General features: G+C 34.7%; 1 protein-coding gene and 1 long non-coding RNA gene across 2 annotated transcripts in view; one reads left to right on the top strand and one right to left on the bottom strand.

The window, feature by feature from the left end:
- The window catches only part of LOC140519884 (uncharacterized), a 116841-nt gene extending 101095 nt beyond the window's left edge, over positions 1-15746 (top strand). Inside the window, exons 3-4 of the long non-coding RNA XR_011972314.1 lie at positions 14000-14082; positions 15523-15746. This is a non-coding gene — a long non-coding RNA (uncharacterized lncRNA). The remainder of the gene's footprint in view (positions 1-13999; positions 14083-15522) is intronic.
- TAF4 (TATA-box binding protein associated factor 4) overlaps positions 460-25526 on the bottom strand; it is a 156330-nt gene continuing 131263 nt past the window's right edge. Inside the window, exons 7-16 of the mRNA XM_072633372.1 lie at positions 23682-23771; positions 22520-22762; positions 18733-18880; positions 17276-17390; positions 16163-16332; positions 15736-15866; positions 14629-14754; positions 13374-13430; positions 13158-13277; positions 460-2000 (exon numbers count right to left, since the gene is read on the bottom strand). Of these exons, the coding sequence (XP_072489473.1) occupies positions 1833-2000; positions 13158-13277; positions 13374-13430; positions 14629-14754; positions 15736-15866; positions 16163-16332; positions 17276-17390; positions 18733-18880; positions 22520-22762; positions 23682-23771 (1368 nt within the window). The 3' untranslated portion in view covers positions 460-1832. The remainder of the gene's footprint in view (positions 2001-13157; positions 13278-13373; positions 13431-14628; positions 14755-15735; positions 15867-16162; positions 16333-17275; positions 17391-18732; positions 18881-22519; positions 22763-23681; positions 23772-25526) is intronic.

Here is a 25526-nt window from a genome sequence, read left to right as displayed (position 1 = left end):
CTTCGTTCTTCCCAGCGGATTTGAAAAGCAAAAGTCTTCCTACTTGTGTCTCTAAGGCTCGTTGTCTCTGTTCTTATTGTCATTTAAAAAAAGGGTGGGGGGATTGAACTAGCAGCATAGATAAAATTATTCATTGATCAACACTCATTTATGGGGGGAGTGTGTTAATAGAAACATCTCCTTTATAAATAATTGTATGACCTTGGATAAGTTACTTCTTCTTTACGAGCTTCTTTTCTCATTAAAAAATATGGTTAATAATACTTGTACTAAAGTGCAAAGTGCTAGAAATGTGGGCATTGTGCTAATTGAGTTCTAGGTTTCTCTCCAACTCTACAATTCTATGAATTTCCTAGAAACAGAGTTAAGGTCCTATCCACTACTTCCAAGTAGATTCTATGTCTGGAGCAGAGTAAAATAACTGCTAAAGATAAAAGAGAGCAAAAACAGATAAACAGATACAGATAAATTTGTTTTTAATAAAGGAGTTAATTTTCTTTCAATCCTATATAAAACAATAGCCATTAAAAACTTCATTTTTGAAAGTAAAATATTTACATATGAACAAGTAACTGTGCAAAATTTACAAGAAAAAAATGGAAAGACAGAATTTCCTAAAAGACAAAATAAAAGGTGTAACAGTTGTCAGGTGTTGATAAAAATACTGATCAGCATTCAGTTTACACGCAAGGGGTAGGGGAGAGAGTGGGAAAGAGTCTAACATGGAAATTCACACAAAGAAAGCCAAAGTATTTACAGTCATAAAAGTACTATCAATAGACAATTTAATACAATAACCTCTGAAAATATAAAGAACCAATTAGTATATTTGTAATAAAAAAATAGGTACAAAGAAGGGACTTTGCTCTGGACATCTTTAAAGTTGGCCCACAGCTTGCATACAGTCTTTTAGCAAAATAATTATAGTTTACATAGCCATTTTTATGTTATGTGCCAAAAATTATGTACAATTACCGACAAAATACACCAACCATTTTTCAACACTTGATTCACACTGAGAAACAGTCTTTTGATGATTCTTCTCAACTTTGATTTTTTTAATCTAAGCTTTCACTTTTAGCTAAAAAACACAGTGCAAGTAAAATATATTTATGCTGAAAAGGTTTTCATTTTTCTTTTAACTTTACAGCTTTACAAACTATAGCAAATAAAATGCTTTTTACAGATGCTAATAACACATTCAGAAGGAACCCTCCTTTACGGACTCTCAGGGCCTCGAATAAGCAGTATTGTGATTAAAAACTGAGGTTATGTTTCTAAAATTAATTGAATATTCCTCTTGAATTTTGAACGTTTTGGGGAGGGGGAAAAGATAAATAGTCTAAAAATCAGTTTGCTTTGCCAACTGACTGTTTAAAAAATAAAAATAAAAAAGAGAAATGAGGTCATCGGCTGTCGACATATATACCTATGTAATAAGTGTAGTTAAGTCAAACTGAACTAAAATGCACAAATAATGCTGTAACTGCTACAAGTCTGACAAAGGGCAGCTAATTATTTGCTAAACGATTCCATCAGTCTTTATATATGGCTTGTTTGGCAAGAAGGCCACTCAATCAAAGATGAGTTAAGATTTAATTGTCCTTTAATAATATCCACAGGCCTTTGTAAGTATTCTCACTGTTACAGAAATGGACTTTCTCTCATACTGAAGAGTTGATTTATAAACAGGAATATAAAACTGTTCCATGTAAAGAGGTGGCTGTTTTTTAAACAATATTCCATTTGCTTGTTACAAAAAAGGCGTAATCTGCAAATATATAAAAACGTCCCCAGGCGTCTCCATCAAAAATACCTTGATCTTTTCCATTTTACTTAAGGAATGCTTTGTATAGCAATAGTGAATGGCTTGTCTCTCGCTCATTTTCTAAACAAAATATGAGGTCCCTGAGGTTGACCCGCGTTATCCTTTGTCGCGTAAACTGTCTAGTCGTTCCAACTCCAGAACCACCCGGGACTGCTGTACTTGTTCCAGATCCCTATTGAGAAGAGAAAAGTAGGGAAAAAAGTTCCAGGTTAGTATTTTCAAGTAGATATGTGAAAAGTCCTAAAAAGAGCACAGGGGAAGATGTCAAGATTCAAATCTAGGTCTTCAGCTGCTTACTAGCTCTGTGTCTTAGACAAAACATGCAACTTTTCTGAGATTTGGTTTCTTTTTTCTATCAAAGGAAAGAGTTGTTCTGAGAACAATGATTTTTTTTAAGTCTTATAGTGCTAGGTAAACATGAACTACTCCAAGTAGTCCTGTTATGTAGGTCACAAAAAATTTGTATGAGGTTTTTCAAATGACAACAAATGGATATAACGTGGCTGTTTATTTCACTGCCCTCCTATGTTTGGACCCAGACTCAAATTCTGGAGACACAGCATGTGAAGGGGCAAGTTCCCAGTGAGCTAACTAGTTGTTATGGGCAGATTCCAACAAATAATCACTGCCAGAGGATTGGAATTGACACCATAGTCCTCATTCTCACTACTGGGGATGATCTATATTCCCAGTTGGAAATAAAAGTGCATTATCCCCACAGAAATAGTTATAAATAGTGACTTGTATTTAATACAATTAGGGCATTTCAATGATTTTTTATGGGTTGAGTTTACGTTAGTGGCTGACCAGAGGGGTCACCTAACATTTGATTACTAGCCAGAATGGAAAGAGACTGTTCTTCTAAGAACCTAAGTGTTAGAAGAGACCTTGGAGGCTATCCAGTCCAACTGATACCTCATCACCAGTAGCCTCTAATATTCTCCAATGAAGATGTGGAAGTCATTATCTCCCAAGCTAACCCATTTTACTTCTAGCGAGTACTAATTCTTGAGAATTTCCCCTTATCTCAAGCTGAAATCTGATTCTGTACAACTTCGACACACTGAAATAGTGCTCCCCACTAGAAACTAGTCAAAATAAATCTAATCCCTCTTCCTCATGTCAGTCCTTTAAATAATAGGAGACATATATTGGGTTCCCCTGGAAGCCTGGCCTTGTCTTCTCATTCATTCATTCAACAACAGAAAACAAGTACCAGTTGGGTACTTGGCATTAGAGATACAAAGACGAAAAAGGAAAAAGTTCCTTAAGGAGCTTACATTCTTTCTAAGGAATTAGCATTTACACATAATAGTAGAAACAAAATATATACAAAGTATTTCCCAAAGAGGAAACTAGCAGCCAGAAGGATCAGGATAAGCTTCCTCTACGAGGTAGCATTATGATTCTGTGAAGTATAGGATGCATACCAGAGATGTCTAGCCTAGCAAAAGCACAAAGCTGTGAGACAGAATGTTGTATCCAGAGAACAGCAAGTATGCCACTTTGGCTAGAAGAGAGTGTACGAAGGTTTAAAAAAAGAGGGTGGGGAGAGATGAGTCTAGAAAGGTATACAGGGATCAGGCTGTGAAGAGCTCTAAAAGTGAAACAAAAGAGTTTATATTTTATAATAAGACCAAGAAGGTGGCAACAGATCTTCTTGATCTGGGGAATGACACGGTTAGAACTGTGATAGCTGTGTGGAAATGAACTGGAAAGGGGAGAGACTGAAATCTAGGTCGCTAATTAGGAGGCAATCATATAAGAGTCCAGTGGAAGAGATGAGTACATAAAATAGTACATGAGTATGTGAAATAGGATGGTAGCTACATAAGCAGAGGGAAGGGAATAGATGTATACTCTGGAGGTAGAAGGGACAAGATTTGGCAGTTGGATGTGAGAAATAATCAAAAATGGCTCCCAAGTTGCAAACCTGGGCAATAGTCTCAACAGAAAGAAGTTAGGAAGAAGAAATGATCTGGGGGGTAAATGAGTTGTTTTGGATATAATGAGCTTGAGATGACTATGGAACATCCTAAGGGAGATTTCTAAAAAGCTGGTGGTGATATAGGACTACAATTCAGGAGAGAGATTCTGATTAGCTATGGAAATCTGAGACTTCTTTGGGTATAGCCACTGAACTAACTCTGAATCCACTTAACTGTGTCACAATATTCATAAGTGATAGGTGATCCCATGGAAGCTAATAAAATCACTGAAACAAAAAATAAAGACAGAAGAGAACCCAGAGCAAAGCCCTGAGGTAAACTCTCATATAGAAAGCAGAACAAGAATGATGATCCAGACTTGGAGAAGAACCAGAAAAGAATATCGTTCAAAAAAAAAAAAATCTAAGGAAGAGAAGAATGGTCAACAGTGTCAAATACTTGAGAGATCAAGAAATATAAGGACTAAGAAAAGGCCATTAGAGTTTGAAATTAAGAGATCTTGGAAAGAGAAATTTTCCCCATTCCTACCAGTCACCTATGGCATAGTTTCCAATCCGCTCACTATTCTGGTTACCTTTTTCTAGACATGTTGTAGCTTGTCCTTCCTAAGTATACTTCTTAAAATGTGACACTCAAAACTGGATACAGTATTCATTCTAGATACGATCCAATCAAGGTAGGTACAGAGATTACTACTCACCCCCAATCTCCTGTCATATAAACACCTCAATGCAACCCAGGATAGCATTAGATTTTTAAACTAATGTAACAATGCTGACTCATTCTGAGCTGGCAATCCACTAAAACTCCCCAGATCGCTTCTTCACATGAACTGTTGTCTAGGTATGTGTCTCCATCTTGAACTTAGGAAATTATTGGAACTCAAGAACTTAATATTTATTTCTAATAAATTTCATCTTGGTAGATTCAACTCACTTGTTCTGTCAAGATTCTCTTAGATTTTGATTCTATTAGTAATATCCCTATCAGGGCAATGTCATCTGCATATTTGCAAAGTTTCCCATGCACTCCTTCAAGCCATCAATAAAATCACTGAACAAGGGCAAATCTGTGAGGCATTGCACTAGAGATTTCCCTCCAAATGGCCAAAAACTTTTCTTTGGATTTAGTCACTGAATCAATTCTGAATCACCTAACCCACATCTTTCCATCTTGTAAACAATGATATCATGAAATACTATGGCGTTCCTCTGAACACCCATCCACATTAGCATATTCAAAAAATAAAGGAAATAAGTAGGAATATGACCTATTCATGCTGAAGTCACACTGGCTCTTAGTGATTACCAATCCCTTTTCTAAATGATTACAAATCACCCCTCTGATTCCTGGCAAAATTCTAGACATTCTCATTATAGTCAAACTCAACAGCCTTTATTTTTGAGAACTCACACTCTTTCCTTTTTTGAAAGGCAAGACCATATTTGCCCATCTTTTATTCTATAGGACATTTCCCACTCTCCATGATTTTCAAAAATCACAAAGTTTCAATAATTACTTCTGTCATTTCTCCCAACACACATAGTTTGTCCATGCCTAGTGATAAATTTACATATGGCAGCTTACTTCCAATTTTCTTACCATCTACTCCCTTAACTTGAATCTAGATTCCCTCGTAACAATTTTTGTTCTCTTGGCAGAGAAAACAGAAGTAGTAGTTCTACTTGTTCATGATGGTCCATTATTGTCATATCTTTTCTTTGATTTGCCTTCAGCATAGATTTTTAAAAATAAAATAAAATAAAGGCTTTTTGTTGCCCATAGCACTCACTGCCAAAGTAGGATTATTCTGAATTGTAGTGCCCCTGACACTTCTTACAGTATTGTATCTTTATATTCATTCTGTTCTCTGACCTAACTTCTTCCATATTCTGTATGTATCCTTAGAATCTGAATTGGTTCATTATTTTCCTATATATCCACATATCTCGACATGTATTTTCCTCCTGGTTTGAATAGTTTGCATTTATGTCTTAACAACTACATCACTAAGAGGTTCCCATGCAGAATTTTAGGTCATGGGATCCCACCTATCCTTTGTTATAACCCTTTGAAATATAATCTCCCACTATCTAGAGTGTGGATCATACTAGGTTCAGCTTTCCTTTGTTTCTCTATCATGAGTTCTAAGATGAGAAATTTGGGGATAAATAATCATTACTTCATTTCTACTTCAGCAACTTATTGGTCAGAATCAGAGCAAAAACAGAAGTGTCCCTTGTCATTTTCTCCACCTCTTACTATGGCATCCAAGAATTTATCAGCTGCTCTGCTTTTGGCAAAGAAATAGTTTGGAAAGTTGAAGGTCCTCCATTTCAGACAGATAGAGAGACAGGCAGATAGATAAAATCAAGTTTCTACGACAAGTTTATGATGTATTCCCCACACAGTTAAATTCTTCTTTCTGCCTAGGTAGTTTCTAGTACACTTCCATGACATTATTACTTCTTTTCTCCCTCTGCTAAGCTTTACCCTAGTGCTCTCCAAAACAGCTCAATCACCTCCACCCCTTCTGGGTTTCTGGATTTCCTCATGTCACCTTAAATCACCTTAAATACATTGCCATTTTACAACTTCTTTTATCTGTTCTGTTCACTTTCTCTTCTTCAGGAAATCCACGAAGTTTATTGTTAATGGTGTCCTTCAAATCTGAGAGTGAGTTAAGTACACTTCCAATTTATTCAGTGCTCAAAGATCACTGGTGATCTTTGATTGTACAGACAGCTTTTTGAATCTTGTGTCCATTAGAATGTGAACTCCTTAAGGGCAGAGCCAGTGTTTTTGCCTTTCTTTGTATCCCTTGCAAGTAGCACAGTGTCTGGCACATGGTAAATACCTGTTGACTTCCTGTGCACTGACCTCATATGATAATGAAAAGAAAACATGAATGGAATGGAACCAGGAATACATTTAGAAATATAGGAACACAGGCACAGATGGAACTGAGAGGTCATTTAATCTAACTCACTCCTTTTACAAAGGAAATTAATATATTCCCTTAAGTTAGAGAATGTTGATGGAGAATAGTTGGGTAGGGCTCAAATACTAATGTGATATTTGGAATAAATGGATTTTAACACTAAATTTTCTGAATTTGACAATATGACAACATTAATTATGAATATTCGCAGTATACTAGGCAATGTGACATATGAAGAAGTACTGCTTCATTATTAAACTATGTACTTAAAAGCAGTAAAAGCTTATGGCCAGCAGATGGCATGCAGAGTTCATAAAACCTAAGTAAGCCACAGTATTAAATTGAGATAGTGACTTTAATTGGAATTTTTTTGGAGAACATTTTGCCTCCCTTCCCCAAAAGTCTACTTCTTTTAACACAATATTCTTCTGGTTATATATAGCTGAATCATGAGACACCATAACTTCAGAATTAAAAAGATAGATAGTTCAAAGGGCAATGGAAAGATATGGTAGGTACAAGTAGGCTACTACATGTTGCTACTGATGACATATTCAAGAACTTTGCTGGCCTGCTAAGTGAGAAAAAAAAGTAAAAGAAGGACAGTTGAAGGGTTACAGGGCACACCCTAAATATTAAAAGAACTATAGAAAGGTCACCAGCACATCTAGCAGATCTTCTAAGGAGGATTTATAGAAAGATTGAGGCAGAGACCATCTAATACGAAGAGATGGAGAGGCTATACTCTCTGGTGAAAGAATGAACCACACTAAAAGCAAAACTCAACCAAAATACATATGAAGAAAGTAGTAATGAATGTTATTAAATGCTTTACAAATTTGAAATTCTAAAAAGTTAATGAGATTCAAATAAAGCAAATTAATATCAACTCTACTTCAGGTACTATGAATTGTTGGTCATTTGTTCAGAATGATAAGTTCTTCCTGTTACCCTTATTCCTCCTGTATTACTGTCTACTAAGTCCTGAAATTCTGTTCAAGTGAATGCATATGTTGCTTCAACAAAGGGACTTGGGACATATGCTCAGTGAAAATGAGGCACACCGTAAGTGTCCTGTCCCACTGACATTACTTGAAGCTGATCAATGAATGGGAAGTTCACTTTTTATACATATAATCAATAGTGTAGGAAACCAATTTTTAAAAAGGAATGTGAAAAATATCTTGACTGAATCTTAAGTGAAATTGCACTCTCTCTCTAAACTGCCAGTGGGGGGCTAACTCAAAAATAGTGCAAATAGGGACAAGGATCTGAGAAGTTTCCCAGTCTGCCTCTTAAGGAAGATGCCACCAAGGACACTGAGGTCAGAAAAATTAAGAGATCCATCAAATGCAGAGCTGTAAGACATGAATAAGAAGTACTTTGTGGGAAAGATAAAATTCTGAAGCCAGTTTCTAAAGAGTATATTCTTTTTTTTTGGGAATGATATCATAGAATCATTATTCTAAGTTACTGGTGGAAAATCAGGCTGCTTATTTGATTGGTGCTACTGTGGGCACTCAAAAAGGGTAATGAGTTTTCCCATGCATTTCTGGTTTTCCAAGAATAGCTACAAAAGAGTACAGATACTTTGTCTATATCTAGATGTGTATAGGATATCTCCTTTATTAGAATATAAAATCCTGAAGAACAGGAAATGTTTACAATTTTGCTTTGTAGCTCTAGTAGTGAGTATAGTGCCTAGCAGACAGGTGCTTAATAAAAATGTACTGACTAATATAAAAGCCAATCCTGAAATGAGTCACCTCATTTCTAGTCACCACATCTATCAAACACTCTTAACTCATCCTTCTACTTCAAGAAAACACTATAAAATTGTGACTTTTACCTAATTAGGTTTCGATATCCCTTTAACACTAAAAGATCCATGTATAAACCTTCATCTAATACCATATATGCCATACTTTCTAATCAGCCTTTATAAACTGCATTGCACTAATGGCAAGACAATTACAGAATAAGAATATCAAATTATGATTGCTTACAATAGCCTACTTGTATGAGTTAAAAATCAAGTGGTTCTTAAAAGATAAGATTTGGCAAACTGTAAGTTTACTTAATTACCCAAACAATAATTTGGTAGCATGCCTATTCAATAAATATGCTGAACAGAAATAACGTGTAAAGTCATATGCTAGGCACTGGGTAAGTGTAATGATAAATAGCATGATGCCTACTCTCAAATGAAAAAACAAACTGAAAAGCACTCACACAAAGCAGAGCCTTAATAAATGTTTATTCCCTTCCCCCTTGAGGAATTTTCAAATATAATATACAAAATATATAAAATAAGTAGCAACAAAGGTTGGGAAAGGCTGGAGCAGAAAGAGGTAACTTGCAGCTGCAGGGATCAAGGAAGGCTTCATGGAAGATCTACCATTTAAGCTAAGAAGGACTTAAATAAGTAGAGACGAGGAAAACGCATTTGAGGCAAAGAGAATGCCATGAACAAAGGCATGGAGACAAACACAGAATCTGTTCAGAAAAAACTGAGTCATCCAGTTTGGGGTATCATGGAGATGAAGCAAGAATGGTGGGAGAAGGATGAGAAGGCAGGCTAGAGCCAGAATGTAAAAAGCTTCTAATTGCAGGCTACTAAATTCCTAATTTATTCAATAAGAAAAGAGAAAACAATGTAAAGCTTTTGAGGAATTGAATTTCCATTCATAGGTATGCATTGAAAAGGTAACATTTACAGGATGAAGTTGGTGGGAAGGGAAATATAGTAGAAGTCAGGAGACTACAAAAGTCCAGGCAATAGAAAATGAAAGCCTATCCTAGGAGGACATAAGGAAGATATTTTCTAGGTAGAATAAACAGAACTTCAAACCAGAATGAACAAAGAGAATGAAGTAGATCCATTAAAAGAAATAAAAGAGTTGAGGACAGAAGGAGTGGGTTTACGGGATCTGACAGACTACTGTTGGTCAGTTTTATATAACTCTTTTCCTTTGTTACAGGCATGCAATTTGGAAAGGGGAGGAGGGGGTGGTTACAGATTGGGAAATAACCACACGGTTAAGTAAAAGTTTCAATAAAATTTTAAAATGAGTTTAAGTAATTTTAAGACATCAAAAAGTATCTTCTGATGATCAGTCATAATACTACACAGTTCCTAAAGACTGTGCTTACATTCTTAATGTTAATTTGAAATATTAAAAAATGTACTCTAATTTTACATCAAACCAAGAAATTTCCTATATTTCTTCAGACCTTAATTCTTTTAGCTAGTTTTCATTTTTTTCCCTTATATTAGACTACTAAATTGTAAAATTGTAAAATAAATTCCTATGTACAAGCATATCTATCTTGTGTTTAATATTTATAATTTGCAACATACTCACACTAAGAGGGATAAACTATTTTCCATTTACTATATCCCTTCTTCCTCTCCCAACCTGGCAATGCACCCTAAGAACTCCCGGGCCTTGCCATATCCCCTGCAGTTGAAGCCTCCCTATGTGCAATCACTTTCAATTAGCATGTGAGCTCTTGGAGAGCAAGGACTGTCTTCTTTCTCTATTTGTACCCTCAGCACTTAGCTCATAAGTGCTTAATAAACGTCCTTTCATTCATTCATACTATCCACCCACATCTCAATCTGATGATCTTTCATCATGGTGTGATGGTGACTCAGTTCTTGAAAGCTATTACATTAAAACAAATTATTTTGACCCCAGTAGAATGTAAGCTCCTTGGGGACAACATATTTATTTTTGTCTTTGTATTCCTAGCATATAATGTATGTGCAATACATGCGTGATGAATGATCTAAATCAAGAACAGATAGGTCAGAAGACCTTTTCTCCCCACTGCATAAGAACCAAGCCTATTTGTTAAAGGCCTTATCTTTAGTGACTGAAAGAATCCTTAATGAATGGAAAAGGTTGAGGTAAAGAAGTGATCTAAAGGAAACAGGTCATAAAAATCATAATGATAATTACAGATTCAAGTCCCTCAAATCAGTAGCAATGATGGTTCCCTCGAATATTAGAATACACGTTAATGCACAAACTAAAGATTAGTGTCAAATCATCTTTTGATTGTTAGAGAAATATAACTGCTATCTACTTTGATTAGACAGGTTTCCAAAGGCATTATAATATTCTTGTTTTCATATTAAAACAATGAAAGGACAAATACACCAGATCCCACCCTCCCATAAAAAATTCAAATATACTATTTAAGTAAATCAACCATTTATTAACTAACGTTTACTTTAGAAACATATTATTAAGCTAAAAGAGAAATTCAGCCTAATAATCTACACAAGGAAAACCGAGCAGATGAAGAATGCCTATTGTTCTGTGGTAGGAAGTTGGATACATGTCTCTTGGACATATACTACAGAGGGACAATGAGCCAGGCTCATAATTGAATAGGAATAAAAAGTAAGTTGAAAAGCATTTGGAAAATTGAAAATCATCCTTAATGAGGCCAAGTTTTTCCCTAAAGCAAAAACCTATTTGAACACAAATATTCTTTGGGTAATGCTCTATGACTATGAATAACAATGGCTAATAAAGCACTTTACAAATATTAGCTCATTTGGTCCTCACTACAATCCTGAAAGGTGGGATTTTACAAATGAGAACGCTAAAGTTAAGTAACTTGCCCCAGGTCCCACAGCTAATTAATGCCTAAGGTGGTATTTGTACTCAGATCTTCTTGACTCCAAGTCTAGCACTCTATCCACTATACCACATGGCTACCTAGATAACACTGCAATATCAGAAGAACCAAAATTGCAGGTCATCCAAGAGCTACGGAAAACACATGGTGTGCATAAACAAGGTACAGCAAATCTCTAAGGATGACATATAACCAAAAAAGGTCAGGCTGATTATGTAGTGTGAGCAACAGAAAACAAAATGGACATGTTACATACTACACTGGGTAGGCATATCATATTGAAAGAACTAAAGAAAGGCCTCCAGCATAGTGTGATACGCCCTCTCAGAGAACACGTACAGAAGTCATAGGAAATGAGAAGACAAGTTAGGATTATGACCTCTATTGCTTGAAAGACTACCCACATCAACCTAATAAAAATCTAAAGAATAGAGGAAAAATGTCCTCTTTTATATTCTTCTCATAACCTAGACCCAAAGCATGTTCAGATATAAACTGATAACAAAAGTACAGTAATAACACTTTCAAATTAGGACATATTTATTATCTTAAGAAGATCAAATCAAATATTATCTTAAGAGGGGTAAGTGTAAGTGACCTGTACACCAAAGCAGCCATCAGTGTATGGTATCATTATCATATCAAATGTTCTAAGAGATATTAATGTAAATTATTTATTTGGGGAAACTTGTGAAGTTCTAAAGTGATCCAAAAATTATAGGCAATCTTAGTTGTTCCATCTAGATTTGAAAGTTAATACTTTTTCAAGCAACTGGAACATGAATTTTTGTTTCAATTTCCAGTAACGTTAAAGTATATGAATAATAGTTTGGGCTAGATTATTAACACAGAAAAAAAGAAATGAGCAATATAGGTCATAAAATCAAACTGGAAAAAAAACTTCAACTGAAATTTCCACCTAAGTTGTTAATATATTACTAGAAAATTTTTCAGTCAAAAAATGCAAGTGGTATCCTGAGGTATCACTCATACATATTAAATTGGCACACACACAAAGAGAATTAAATGAAATATAATTTGATGATACTGAGGTTGTAGAGAAAAAGGTACATTCATTCACTGCTGGTGTAAATTCAAAGCTTTTTAATCTTTTTGGAGAACAATCTGGTAGTACATAGTAAAATTTAAAAAAACAATCATCTCTTTGACCCAATAATTTAATGATTGCAAATACATCCCTAAAATGTTATCAAAAAGAAACCAAAAAAATCTGTTTAAAGAATTTCATACTCTAACCACTTAGTAACAAGAAAATGGTTAAATCAGGATGCATTCATGTAATGGAACATTTATACTGCTATTAAGACTTACAAGTATGAGGAATACAAAGAAATCTAGAAAAACATTTACAATATAATTCAAAGTGAAAAGAAAACTAGAAGAATGAAATGTACATTAACTAGCAAAAATGAATAACAATGAATGGACAAGAATTCTACTAGGGACTTAAAGAGAAGGACTAAAAATATACTACTTTATACAACTAAAACTGACAAATTAGCTCCATTAACTAAAAAATTTAGTTGTTTTTACTGATATTCAAGCTTAAGTTTCTAATAATTTTTTAATATATTTTCATGCCACTTCCTTTTCAACTCTTATTTACATGGCTTAAAATTAATCTTATCCCCCTATCCTAACCTGCAGTCACCAAACATCTTGGCAAAGTGAAATTGTTTATATAATCTGAATACAAGAAATGAACTTTTTGATAGATGACCTCTAAAGTTCTTGTCAGCTCTAAAATTCTATAACTCTACCATACCTCTGTCCCTGATCCAGGTCCCGGAGAATCCACTTTCCTTTTCTTCCTAGGACCAATTGCTGCTAATGCCGTTAAGTTGGCATCCCTTTGCCTCATCTGTGCTAGCTCTTGTTGCTGCATCTGTTTTTGAAAAAGCAAAAGAAAATGTTAACTGTAATTATTTATTATACATGTTACATAAAAATGCAATACAAAAAATATAATAACAAAACATACCTCCTTTGCCTTCTGTTTCAATCTAAGTTGTTCTGGATCTTCTTGCCTAGATCGAGACTGTATTTTGAAAGAATAAAAAGGGAAAAGGGAGGAAAACAAGAAATTAAGTGGTAACCAAAACTTTTCCATTTTCAAAGCTCATATTTTCTTCCTTTATATTTCTCATCATAACACTACTGCCAATGGAACCAACATGCACTTCACAAGTGTGTCAAATGACCCTAATTTCTAGATTCAAGGACTTTTTAAAGTATCAAGTTAGAATTTTAAGGCTGCAAGTTAGAGGGGGAAAGAAGCCTCTCTGAAAACAGTCAACAAAAATGAACACTATTTGGTGCTAAGGGATGCAAAAGAGAAGACATAATCCTTGGCCTAATGAAATTTAATACAATTGTGACAATTCAATCAGAGTCCTATGAGCTAAGCACAAAATTGTGATGACGGATTAGAATCATGTAACAGCAAACTTTTACTATTAGTATGAAATTTGGGAATATGATTTAAATCGCGCAGAATCCAAAGTAACTAAATGTGTATAAATTGTATATAAATGTATAAATTGTATAAATATGTATATATTGTATATATTGCATATATAAAATGTATAAATTCTCACTTTTTTCTAGGCCAAAAATGCAACCTTTAGCACAAAAACTGCTTAACAACTGAATCAAGTCTTCTATGGAATTAGAAAAGCATCCTAGACCAAGTAAGCAATTAAGTGACACTGATAATGATACACAAATTAACACTTTAAAGATAAATAAATTGTAGGATAAAACCCAAATTCAGAATCTTGTCCTGGCCAAGGGTGACCATTTTGTAGGTTTATTTTTTGTTTTATTCTAGGAGTGAAGAAAGGGAAAAACTGTGATTCACAATGTAGCTCTGATCTTACCATTTGCTTATAGAATTTTATATAGTACCTTTTTTTTTTTTTGATAATCCAACATTAGAACCTTGAAAAACTCAAGAAACATTAAATTTAAGCCACTATTCTTGGGGATAGAATTCTTAGGGTTCCCCAATTCCTCAGTGGAAACTTTTCAAATGAAACATACCTAGCTGGTCATTTAGTTCATATATAAAAGAGGCACAATTTGAAACTGAGCCCTCTGCTTCCAAAGTCAGTAAAGAGAACTTTACATTGACTCTTATGAAGGAGAAATGAATGACCCATACAGGGAGAGCTAGCAGAACCATTTCATTTTTTTGGTTCTATAAATCCCATTGCATCTAAAAGTCAAGCACTTGCCTTTGCCGCTCGCATTAAAATTTCTCTCTCTTGTTCATCTTTCCTCTGTTTTTCAATTTGATCGAGCTGTTCAAAGAATTTGAGCTGTGCCCGGACATCACTTGCCTGTTCATATCTTTCATCATCCTAGAAGAAAAGCAAAAGTACTGCTCACCACAAGTTTGAAAATATAACATACATCTGAAAAAGCCTCTACATGACTAATACTAATTCCCTTCCATGACCTTTTTCTAGAGTTCATTTTTAGTCATCAAAGGAAATATGACCTGTTCTCTAATCTCACTAGGATATGACTTTTAAGTCTAATATTTAAATATCAAGAAAGTAATATCTAATAGAAAATAAAAACTGAATATCACCATCTGAGAATCCTTCTTCTTTATAAAACTAAACTAATAAAAATAAAATATGAATGCTTACTATGTGAATATTAACTAGAGTTCACAATGTAAAATGATAATTCATATAATTTCTGATGCAAAGTTATGTTTTGATGTTTTAAGAGTTTTTATGCTGCTCAAATTTAGATTTTTCAATGTAGGTGATATTTTGGTTCAATGAGTAGATGAAGCTAGGCATCATGGTAATCTCTTCCAATTCTCCACAAGTCAGGGAAAGGCATATAGAAGGAAGCAATAAGATAAAAAGTATGTGTGTGTGCAAAAAAAGGAAAATGTAACAGCTATACAGGTGTCCCTGTGTCTAGCCAATCATCTCAATATGTCAAGCCCTTGGATATAATCTTTTGTCCTGTGTGGTGACTAAACTGATGTGACTATTTTGAAAAGATACTAATAGTACAAAATGATCCTCTAATTTCCAAAGCAGTCATGTGTTGATAATCTTCCTTAGCCCACTATATAACTGTTATTCATTTCTCCATGTCTCTTTCAGAAACTTAGAACACCATGAACGAAAGGAATAAACATTTCCTTGAAAGCTAATTATTGTGAAAAACTCAAAATATTCTCAAAAGAGATATAAATGGTACCTGAGTTACCTCAACCCCTTTATATTGAAAATGTTTCTACAAAGCCGCTGTAGCAGAGCCAGCCTATTGTCTACACCCACCTTAACTCCACTGTTAATAAAATAAACTGTCATTACCTTATAAGAAAGATTCTTCTGTTGGGCAGTTTCTGATACTTTTTCTACGAGGTTTTGTAGCCTTTGCTGTGTTGCATGTGACACGTAACTTACTACGTCAGGATGCAGTTCTGTTATTCCATGCTTTTTACCTAGGGTCAAAGTTTACGCTGTCAGAGTTTCCATAATGGTTTAAATCCTCACTCCATGACCTGTTTGTTTTTTTCAGACTTTCTCCCCCAATCACTCAAGTTTTGTTGTACTAAATATGGATAAAAGTATTCTAAACTCACAGAAGGTAAAAAAAAAAAAAATGCAAACTTTCCAACATGGGAAAATGATCACTATGAAACACACAAGCCAAGCAATGTATCAAACATACACAGATTCATTTATATGAAGACCATTTTATGTAATACTAATTCAATTCTTTTGAATATCAACATACCTATTTCTAATATCCTTCTTTGTAAAGGTGCTGAAAGGAGAAAGGTTTCATCTTTACAGGATCTTGTTAATGTGCCCACTAATTCAGAATTTGTCGCCAATATCCTTGCACTCTCCTCTGATAAGTTCACTCCTGCCATTGATGCAACATCATTAATGTCATCATCATCCCTGAGGAAAAAAGAGAAAAGATCACCACACCTGCACTGGGGATTTATAGGGGAAAGCACACACAGATTTTTTTCCAAAAGGTTTTTGTTTTTGCTGGGGGAAGACAGTGATGAAGTGGAAACAGAGTTCCTCTGAAAAAATACAAATTATAATGAAACTTTAAAAAAATAAAAAGGCAAACTATCATGTACTCCAAATATAATCTCTTCTCCTTATTCCTTGAAAGACCTTAATCACTATAAATATGCCCTATATTCTAAAATTCAAAGGAGACACTTTTTTCTTATTTTTTAAATGATAATCATTTTTTTAAAGAAAGAATTAGGATCTCCTTTCTTTAGAAGGCAGGCACTGGGCCTGAGGAGGCTATATAAATTTTCTATTCTTTGCTTTGAGGTTTTTGTTCTGTTTTGGTTTTTATGGAAATTTTCTGAAAGCTTGCATTTACCTTCTAAGTGCCTAAAAAAAAAAAAAAGTTAAAAATGTATACATATTCCAATAGCTTCATGTAATTAAAAAAAAAAAAGCTATCATTAAGCATTCATATCTCAAGAGTCCCACCTTCCTTTATCATGATGCCTACCGAGTCTATTCCGACCTTGAAAAACATGGATCACCCAATTTAAGACTCTTTAGAAATGGATGCTGAAAGGTGGAAAAGCCACACTTTGGAGAACTTCAGAGCTTCTGAGGACCCTGTGTTCATCTGCTATTAGTGCCCAGAGTTCTGAAGAACAGGGAATGTTTTATTTTTTGTCTTTGGATCCCCAGGATTTAGCCCAGTATCTAACATACAAGCAGTGCTTCATGAATGCTTGTTAATTGATTAATCACGTTGATCTGACAAGATCTATCAAAACCAAAGATTAAGAATACTAATAAGTGATGCTTTTAAAGTCTGTCTGCTTCTTTAAAAGTGCAAGTGACAAAGTATAATCTGTACCTGAAAGAACCACCTCCAGGTTCTTTAAGTTTATTTTTTTGTGCAGCAGCTGCTTGTGCCGAAACAGTAGAAAGAGCTTTGGTGCCAGGTAATACAGCAGGTTTGACCACAGGAACTACGGAAACAAAACAAGTATACTGAAAACAACCTGAAATTTTTATCATGTGTCACTTATTTTGAGCTTGCATATATAAGTCAACAGTAACCAAAAAAAAGTTAGACTACTAAGATTTGTTTTACTACACTTTAGGATTACAAGCCTCAACAAAAAATGAACATTTTCTTCTCAAGCGGTTATGTAGGAACACGCCTAGAACGTACTAATTTTTTTCCTCTTTAAAAAATTATATATTATTTCCAAGAGTACCAATTTTACTGTGCCTCAGAAGATCAGAATAAAATTCAGAACTGTACAAAAGAGTTCAGTCTAATCATTTATACTATAAAAATAAAAATGGATGAAAAACACACATTGTTCAGACTATAAAATGCTGTCAGGTGGACAGCTCATTTAATCCATCAGTATATATTTTATGGATGGGCACATACATGTACAGTGGGTTAAATATAAAAAGAGAGAATATAAGAAGGAAGAGAAAAGAGAGAAATTACCATCTATTTTTTAATAGTAATACTGCCCCAGGAATGCTACATGGCTACGAATAATGGAACACCACCATCTCAAAAGAGTCTAAACAGCTGATAGCCAAAGGACAATAAAGAGATGTATGCTACTGAATATTATCAATGAGGACTTGTGCACAAGAAGATGTATCAAGAAAATAGAGAAGGTAGGTTGGTCACAGAACAAGAGAGAAGCATAATTAAAAATAAACCACGTGTTTCATTGTTACCACCAAAAAAATTTTTTTAACTCAGAGAAAGATCTTCAGTGTGTTAGCTAGGTGCTCTCCTGAGGTTTTATAGAAAAGTATGGATAAAAACTATATGATACGAAAAGTTGTGGAGGGGGTACAATCTATTACTACAAATCAATCAAAAAATTGAAATACTAGAGATTAATAATGACTAGTTTAAGATATGTTTCAAAGAATGCTTAATTTATGCTGGTAGCCAGAAGAACTGCCCAACATCTTCCTAATTTCTACTACCTTAACTACACAGGTAATTAACAAAGAACTTAGAAAAGCTTAGAAATTAAACGAAGAACTTTAAAGAGTCAGACTGGTTACTGATTCTGAAACATACCTTTCTTAGCTTCTAAGGGATACTGATGACTAAGGTGTCTTTAACAACTAATCAAGGGGCAGCTAGGTGGTGAAGTGGATAGAGAGCACTGACCCTGGAGTCAGGAGGACCTGAGTTCAAATCTGGCCTCAGATACTTCACACTTAACTAGCTGTATGATGCTGGGCAAGTCACTTAACTCTGACTGCCACGTTAAAAAAACAAACAAACAAAAAACCCAACAAGTGAACAAAAGTAAGTAGCCTTACCTGTTTGAAGCTGATTTAGTTGAATTTGCTGAGGAGTGGTGAGCATGATACGATTGTGTGGCTGTCGCAATGCTACCATAGGAGTTTGTGTCAATGTTACCTGTGGAGGTCTTATCAATGCCCCTGGTTTCTGTGGTTGTTGAATAACCTAGTGGAAAAAGGCCAAAGAGTACTAAATATGTTCCCATAATGCTAATGCTACGCTTCCCAATCTATAGTGTCCTATTCATTTATATTATCAAAATGTTTGATTCTTTAAATTCTAGAAAAATAATATATGCATGTGAATATATATGCACACATACATCTATACTTAAATACATACATACACATGGTACATGTGTACCTGAATTTTTATTATATAAGCATAATAAAAAGTCAGGTACAGGGAAGTATAATTAGCAATTGTATTAATAATATACACTTCTAGACTTCAGAGAGGCCTGGAAAGACTTACATGAACTGAACCTGAAGGAAGCAAAACCAGGAGAATTTTGTACACAGCAACAACCACAGTGTGCGAGGATTTTCTCTGGTAGACTTAGTACTTCATTGCAATGAAAGGACTTAAAAAATTCTCAATGGTCTCTTGAGGCAAAATGCCTTCCACATCCAGAGAAAGAACTATGGAATTTGATCACAGAATGAAGCAAACCATTTTCTTTTGTATTATGTTTTGTTTTGTTTTATGATTTCTCCCATTCATTTTAATTCTTCTATGCTACGTGACTAAGGTGAAAATGTATTTAATAGGAATGTATGTGTAGGACCTATATAAAAGTGTATACTGTCTCAGTGAGGGAGTAGGGAGGGAGGGGAAAAAAATCTAAGATATATGGAAGTGATTGTAGAACACTGAAAACAAATAAAATAATTTTAAAAAAATAAAATTTTTGAACAAAAAAAGTAATAATTTACATTTCTATTTTCAAAGGTTATTTAAATAAATCCAGGAGGGGGAGAGAAATGCATTAAGTTCCTGTGACAAGCTTTCCTGACATGCAAAATCTTCAAGGAATTAATACAAATATTTAAGAGCCAATACCCAATAAATAAGGGTCAAAGACACGAAAAACCAGTTTAAAAAATACTACCAGGTAACTGCCATTTTAAAAAATATTCAAAGTTGTTAATTATCAGAGAAACACACACTCATTCAAATGCAGATTAAAACAATTCCGATTTATGCTCTTAGCCCCATCATCACAGTGACAAGGATAATGAAAGATAGAAAAATTCAGTACTGATGGGGCATGAGAAAACAGGCGTGCTAATTCATTAGCTGTTAGGGTTGTGAATTGGTCTAAGAATAAGGAAAAAGTTATGAAGCTGTTCAAAGCTATTAAAGATACAGTTGTTCAAAAATATTCATAGCAACTCTATTTGCAATAGCAAAAAGTTGGAAACAAACTATGCACCTAGTGATTGAGGAATAACAAACAAGCTAGTAGGAAAATGTACAGAATATTGTTTACCATAAGAAATTATGAACATTAAAAATTCATAGAAACAGAAGATTCATATGAAGTGATACAGAATGAAGTAGAGCCAAAGAAATGCATACATGCTGACTGTAGTTATATAAATGAAAATAACATTAAACAGCAATAAAACCGAGGTCAAATATAAACAACAGTATTTGTGTATATTTGTCAAAATTAAAGAATACAGCCTTCCTTTACTTTGACAAATCGCAAATTACTGTGAGGATGCATGTAACAATTTCCCTTTTTTTCCTCCCTATTTTGCTAAATTGTTTTAGGAAAATAAGCTTTGCATACTTGTTTAGATTTTGTCTTTTGCGTCAAAATGGGACTGATTAATACAAATTAATCTTTCTGTCTTGATCATAGTAAAATTAATCACTAATAAGTCAGTTCAAAATTTTATTGTATATCTCCAAACCATTCAGCCTGGCATTCAAGGCTCTTTAAAATCTGGTACAAATTTACCTATTCACCCCCATAAAACTAATAATAATAGCACTTCATATCTTTACATTTATATAGCATTTTGTAAATAGCTCAAAAGAACCCTGTGAATTTGTAAAGTACTATCCCCACTTTACAACTAAAGAAATCCAAACAGCAAGGTTAGGTGGCTTGTCCAAAGTCCCATAGTTAATTAGTATAAGAGGTAGGAAGTGACTCTAAGTCTACTGCTTTTGATCACTCATGAAGATCCTAACTGTGAGCCAAACTTAACAACTGGACACTCCACAACCATTTCCTAAACTTTCCTACCTCCATCCCTTTTCTGTTCTCTTTGCCTTGAATGTCTTCTTCCTCATTTCTGCCTGCCCCAGTCCTACCCATCCTTGAATACCCAATTCAAATGTCATTTCTAAGAAATTCTCTAAATGTGTACTACGTGCTAGACGTTGTGCTGGCCACTTGGGATACAAATACAAAGAAATAATCCTGGTTCACAAGAATTTTACATGTGGCCTTTTCTTGCTCTGAAATTCCATAGACCTGTGCTTGTACTTCTTATACACAGCTTACCCCACTCTGTATTTTACTATGATGATTTGTGTTCTTATGTTCCCTACTAAATTCTAAGCTATTTGAGGACAGGGACTGTGTCCCTTTCATTTCTATGTTCATCCCAGTGACCTGAATATAACAAGCAATCAGTAAAGATTTATTAAGTGTTTATTTTTTAAAATCATTCCTAATTACCATTGTATTGTTAAGTGTCCCAAACAAATCAAAATTAAGCAAAAACAGCTTAATTTGAAATCTTATTACCTACTTCAGTTTAGTTTGAATTGCAACATACATTTTCTCTTCAATAAACTCCTAACATTTGATACCTTACACTGATTCTTTTTTTAAAAGTTATGAAGAGGCAATATGATGTAACAGAAAGGCTGAGAGGTTGAAGGGGAGATAAGAGGCAGACACTGCAGTGGAAAAAGAATACTTGAAAATTTCAGCAACCTTTCAAATCTATATAAATTTAAGTGTTCATGTGGAAGGTAGTACAATGGAGAGAGCACTGGACTGAGTCAGGAAGACTCGGTTTAAATCCCCACTCTGATAGCAGTTAGATGACCTCAAATAACTCTCTTAACCACTATGTGCCTCAGTTTCCACATTTATAAAATGTCCCTACTTTACAGGATTGTTATAGGGAGAGCACACTGTACATCTTAAGTTACTATGCTATATTACTAATATAAATAGAATGGTGAAATCGGTACCAACCAGATTTTATTTTTACACACACTTGTGTGTGTATAGGTCTGTGCAATATACACATTCACATATACACATATAAGTGTATATTATACATGCATATGTTTATGTACATATAGGCCCCTTCAAAATTTTCTTACATGTAATGAGGTTAATGATAAGTGACAGTCCACTAACAGAACTATTATTCGTGGTATTTTTCTCTCAAAAGATAGAAAACTTCTTAGAAAATTTGACCAAAAATATACCTCAAAGACAGTAGCAAACTGAAGACTCATTAAAGTATTTGTTATTCATTTAAACCAATAATATATACTAATGATGTGAATATGTCAATGGTTAAAGGGAAATTTGCTTATGCTTATTTCTTTTTACCAGGAAATAAAACAGAAAATTATAGGGCTTTAATCTCTTAATGTACATTTTAAGTATTTAAAATAATAGGTGATTTTCTTCCTAGCAGGACTTTTCTTTGAATGTTCATGAAAAGGTTTCTGCTGAGCTAAACGCTTGATTTAAAAGAGTGAAAGGCAATATTACACTCTGCCAGCTGTGAATTAATAGAAGATGTGCTTCCCTTTCCATACCAGAGGTGTAGGCTGTCCCTGTTTGCTAACGCTGACAGGTGTGGGCTGTGTCAGGCTGATGACCGGCGGCTGAAGAGTGCTTGTGACGGTGGCCGCAGTCTTCCCTGCCGTGCGCTGAACTGAGCTGCTCAGTACCACTGCTGTCAGGGCAGTTGTTGCCTGCGTCGTGGGCTGCTGTTGCTGACTCTGCTGAATAAAAGCTGCCGAATCTGGTGTTAACTGTCTCAAGGCGGGTAAACTCCTCTGAAATAGGCAAGAAAATGGGATTAATTTCACATTTCACATAGTAGTTTTAAAAAAATTTTTTTTAAGATTTTCAGGATTTTTAAAGACAGTTGGAGGGGTCGCCCCTCTGGATGTAAAACATCAACCTCAAAGTTTCAGTTTCCCCCTCAAACTCCTGGTGAATTCAAACAGGGTTATAACTGCATTAAAATCACAGGATCAAGTCCTACATTACATAAAAACATTTGTCAAAGAGAAAGGTTTGGCCACTGACTATTCTACATGAAAACCGTTTTTTCTAGCTAAAGCTGTTCTCACCATGTCTCCCATATTCACCAAGATTTTTACATGGCTCCTAAAACCCACAAAGAACATTAAGTCTGTGAAAATATTTTCTACATGTCTGATTTGTTGCTATTAACAAAAATATCCCAAATACAAAATCTAGCACCACTTATATTCCCCTAATTTCTCTCTAGAAATATATTGCTAACAGTCTTTTATTTCTTCTTAATTCCCAATATAAATAATGGACTGCCTCCCAGAATAAGAAAAATTTTCTTTTCTTCTTCTAGTCAATTCCTGGATTCATGCCTAAAATTGTCCACAAAGCAACTGACAGTTATATTTACTTGGCAAATCCAAAAATTCAGGTTTCCTTATTTTCCTGAAGTTAGTCAAAACGTGTATTGCTCCATGGTATTGTGATCTCTAATAATTTTCAGGGAAACTTTTCTTAAAGAGCATACTTAAATTTTGTCATGGAGTTAGATTTTAAAACGACTTTCAAAAATCTGGGCAGGTAATTCAATAGAAGCACACACACAGCTTTAGAACTACTATACTCTTTTTGTTCCTCAAAAAATACCAAGCAGCTTCTTTGCACAAGTGCATGAATACTGAAAAAGAATCAAAGAATTAAGGATGTATAAATTACCTTCAGGAAAGGCACGAGGTAAGGTTGAGGTGAAGAATTAAGTTCTCGGTATAACCTGCTGGTAAAATCTTCTGCTTCAATTTTCCCGTCCTAAAATGTAACATTCATAATGAAATTCACTACCTGATTAGAATGGAAAGTTTAATATAGTTTACATTTGTTAAAATGACAAAGGGAAAAATATTTTTACAAAACATTCCCCCCCCAATAAATCTGGGGCACATTCTTCTACAACTGGGAATAATGAGCATAAATTTAAGAATACAATGACAATGGGAAATACACAAAAGGGACAAATGTAGTCAAAGTAACTAACACTCCCAGAAGTACAGGGTGTTTCCCATTTTTCCTGAGTCATCATAGGTATGTTCACAAGTCAAGTAATCCTTGAACTCCTTCTATATTCTCTTGAGCTTTTTGGATGGCTATTAATATCTGCTGACCTACAGTTATAATCCAAAATTTATGTATGGCTCAAGTATTACAGTTTCCTACAAACACTTCATATTGGCCAGTAGTCCTAATCCAAAGTTTACAGATGGTTCAAGTTGATTATCATAGTTCTCTATGGCTACCCACTATTCACCTAGGGCCACTGTAACAAGATCACTGGATTGGGAAGGAGTTGTCTCTGTATTTCAGTCCTTCCCTAATTATCTGCATTAGAGTTCCCCTGTGACTAAGACACATTGGTTGAGTTTCTTGACTCTTTGGTAGGTGGCAATATCCAATTTTGCCATCCTCAGAATCAATCTTCTGCGGTATAATCTAGTTCTGACAGTTTCCTTACAACAAGCAAGTGATCTCATCTCTCTGCAGCTCAACTTTCAAAATAACATTTCATTCCCTCTTCAATCCATAGTCATCTCTCTTTCCTATGGCCATATTTCTTGCTTCTAGAAGCTGCTTCTTGCCTAAAATGCTAGTACTCTATGTCTCCATAGACAATGTGTATCCAATTTATGCATGAATCAAAAGTTGTCTTTGCCACCTGCTGAATGACCTCAAGTCTAAAACTGATTAACTTAATTGTTAAGGACATGGACAATCTTTTGCCCAGTCAAATCAGTTTCTCATCTTAATTCAATTAAGGAATTTTTTCACACTTAATACAGGGGTAGCAGAGTGCTAACACCTTGTTAACATGTTAAAATGTCTTCAACACTAGTATGTGCATTTTATTTTTATCTTTATTTGATCTCTTCTTCCCCAGAAATGCACAAAACATAAGCCAGAAACCTCTCAGCAGAATCAGACATGGTCCTTCAATGGCACCAGTTCACTTGCCTAAGTGTAGCCTCAGGGGTGCTGGAGACAGAGAATGGCCAGAGATCCTAGCTTACCTCACAGCAACATCAGGTATCATGGTAGCCTGGTTCCAGTAAAAATAAAACTAACCTAATTAGAAGCCACACTCCCTGGGAGACAGTTATAGTTCTGATAGGAAAGAGATAAGGAAAATAACCAAAGTACAGGTGGCACAGTTTAGAAGCAGCAAAGAGGCATAAAGGCCTCATTCTGGACAGGATAAGGTGAAAGCTCAGCTATCAGAGCCCAGTGTCCCAGAAGGAGAGCCTAAGTTCTGGTGAGAAGGGATGAAGAGAACGGTCAGACTGAAGGAAGATCAGCTTGGAAATTGTCAAAGTTGGAGGTAAAGTTGGGCTGTTCTCATAAAGTCCAAATTTCTCCCTCTAAATTTATCAATCTAAAATACACTATGATTTTGGCAAAAACAAAACAAAACAAAACAAAACAAAACAGAATCTAGTCCATCATAACCTTATCCAAATAAAACTTTTTAGTTTCACCAAATTTTGAGAAGTATTTTCTTTTCATACCTGCCCT

This window comes from Notamacropus eugenii, chromosome 1 (assembly GCF_028372415.1).
Source record: "Notamacropus eugenii isolate mMacEug1 chromosome 1, mMacEug1.pri_v2, whole genome shotgun sequence".
Lineage (NCBI taxonomy): Eukaryota > Metazoa > Chordata > Mammalia > Diprotodontia > Macropodidae > Notamacropus > Notamacropus eugenii.
The sequence above is the reverse complement of the archived record's forward strand: the minus strand, read 5'-3'. Positions and strand labels throughout refer to the sequence as shown.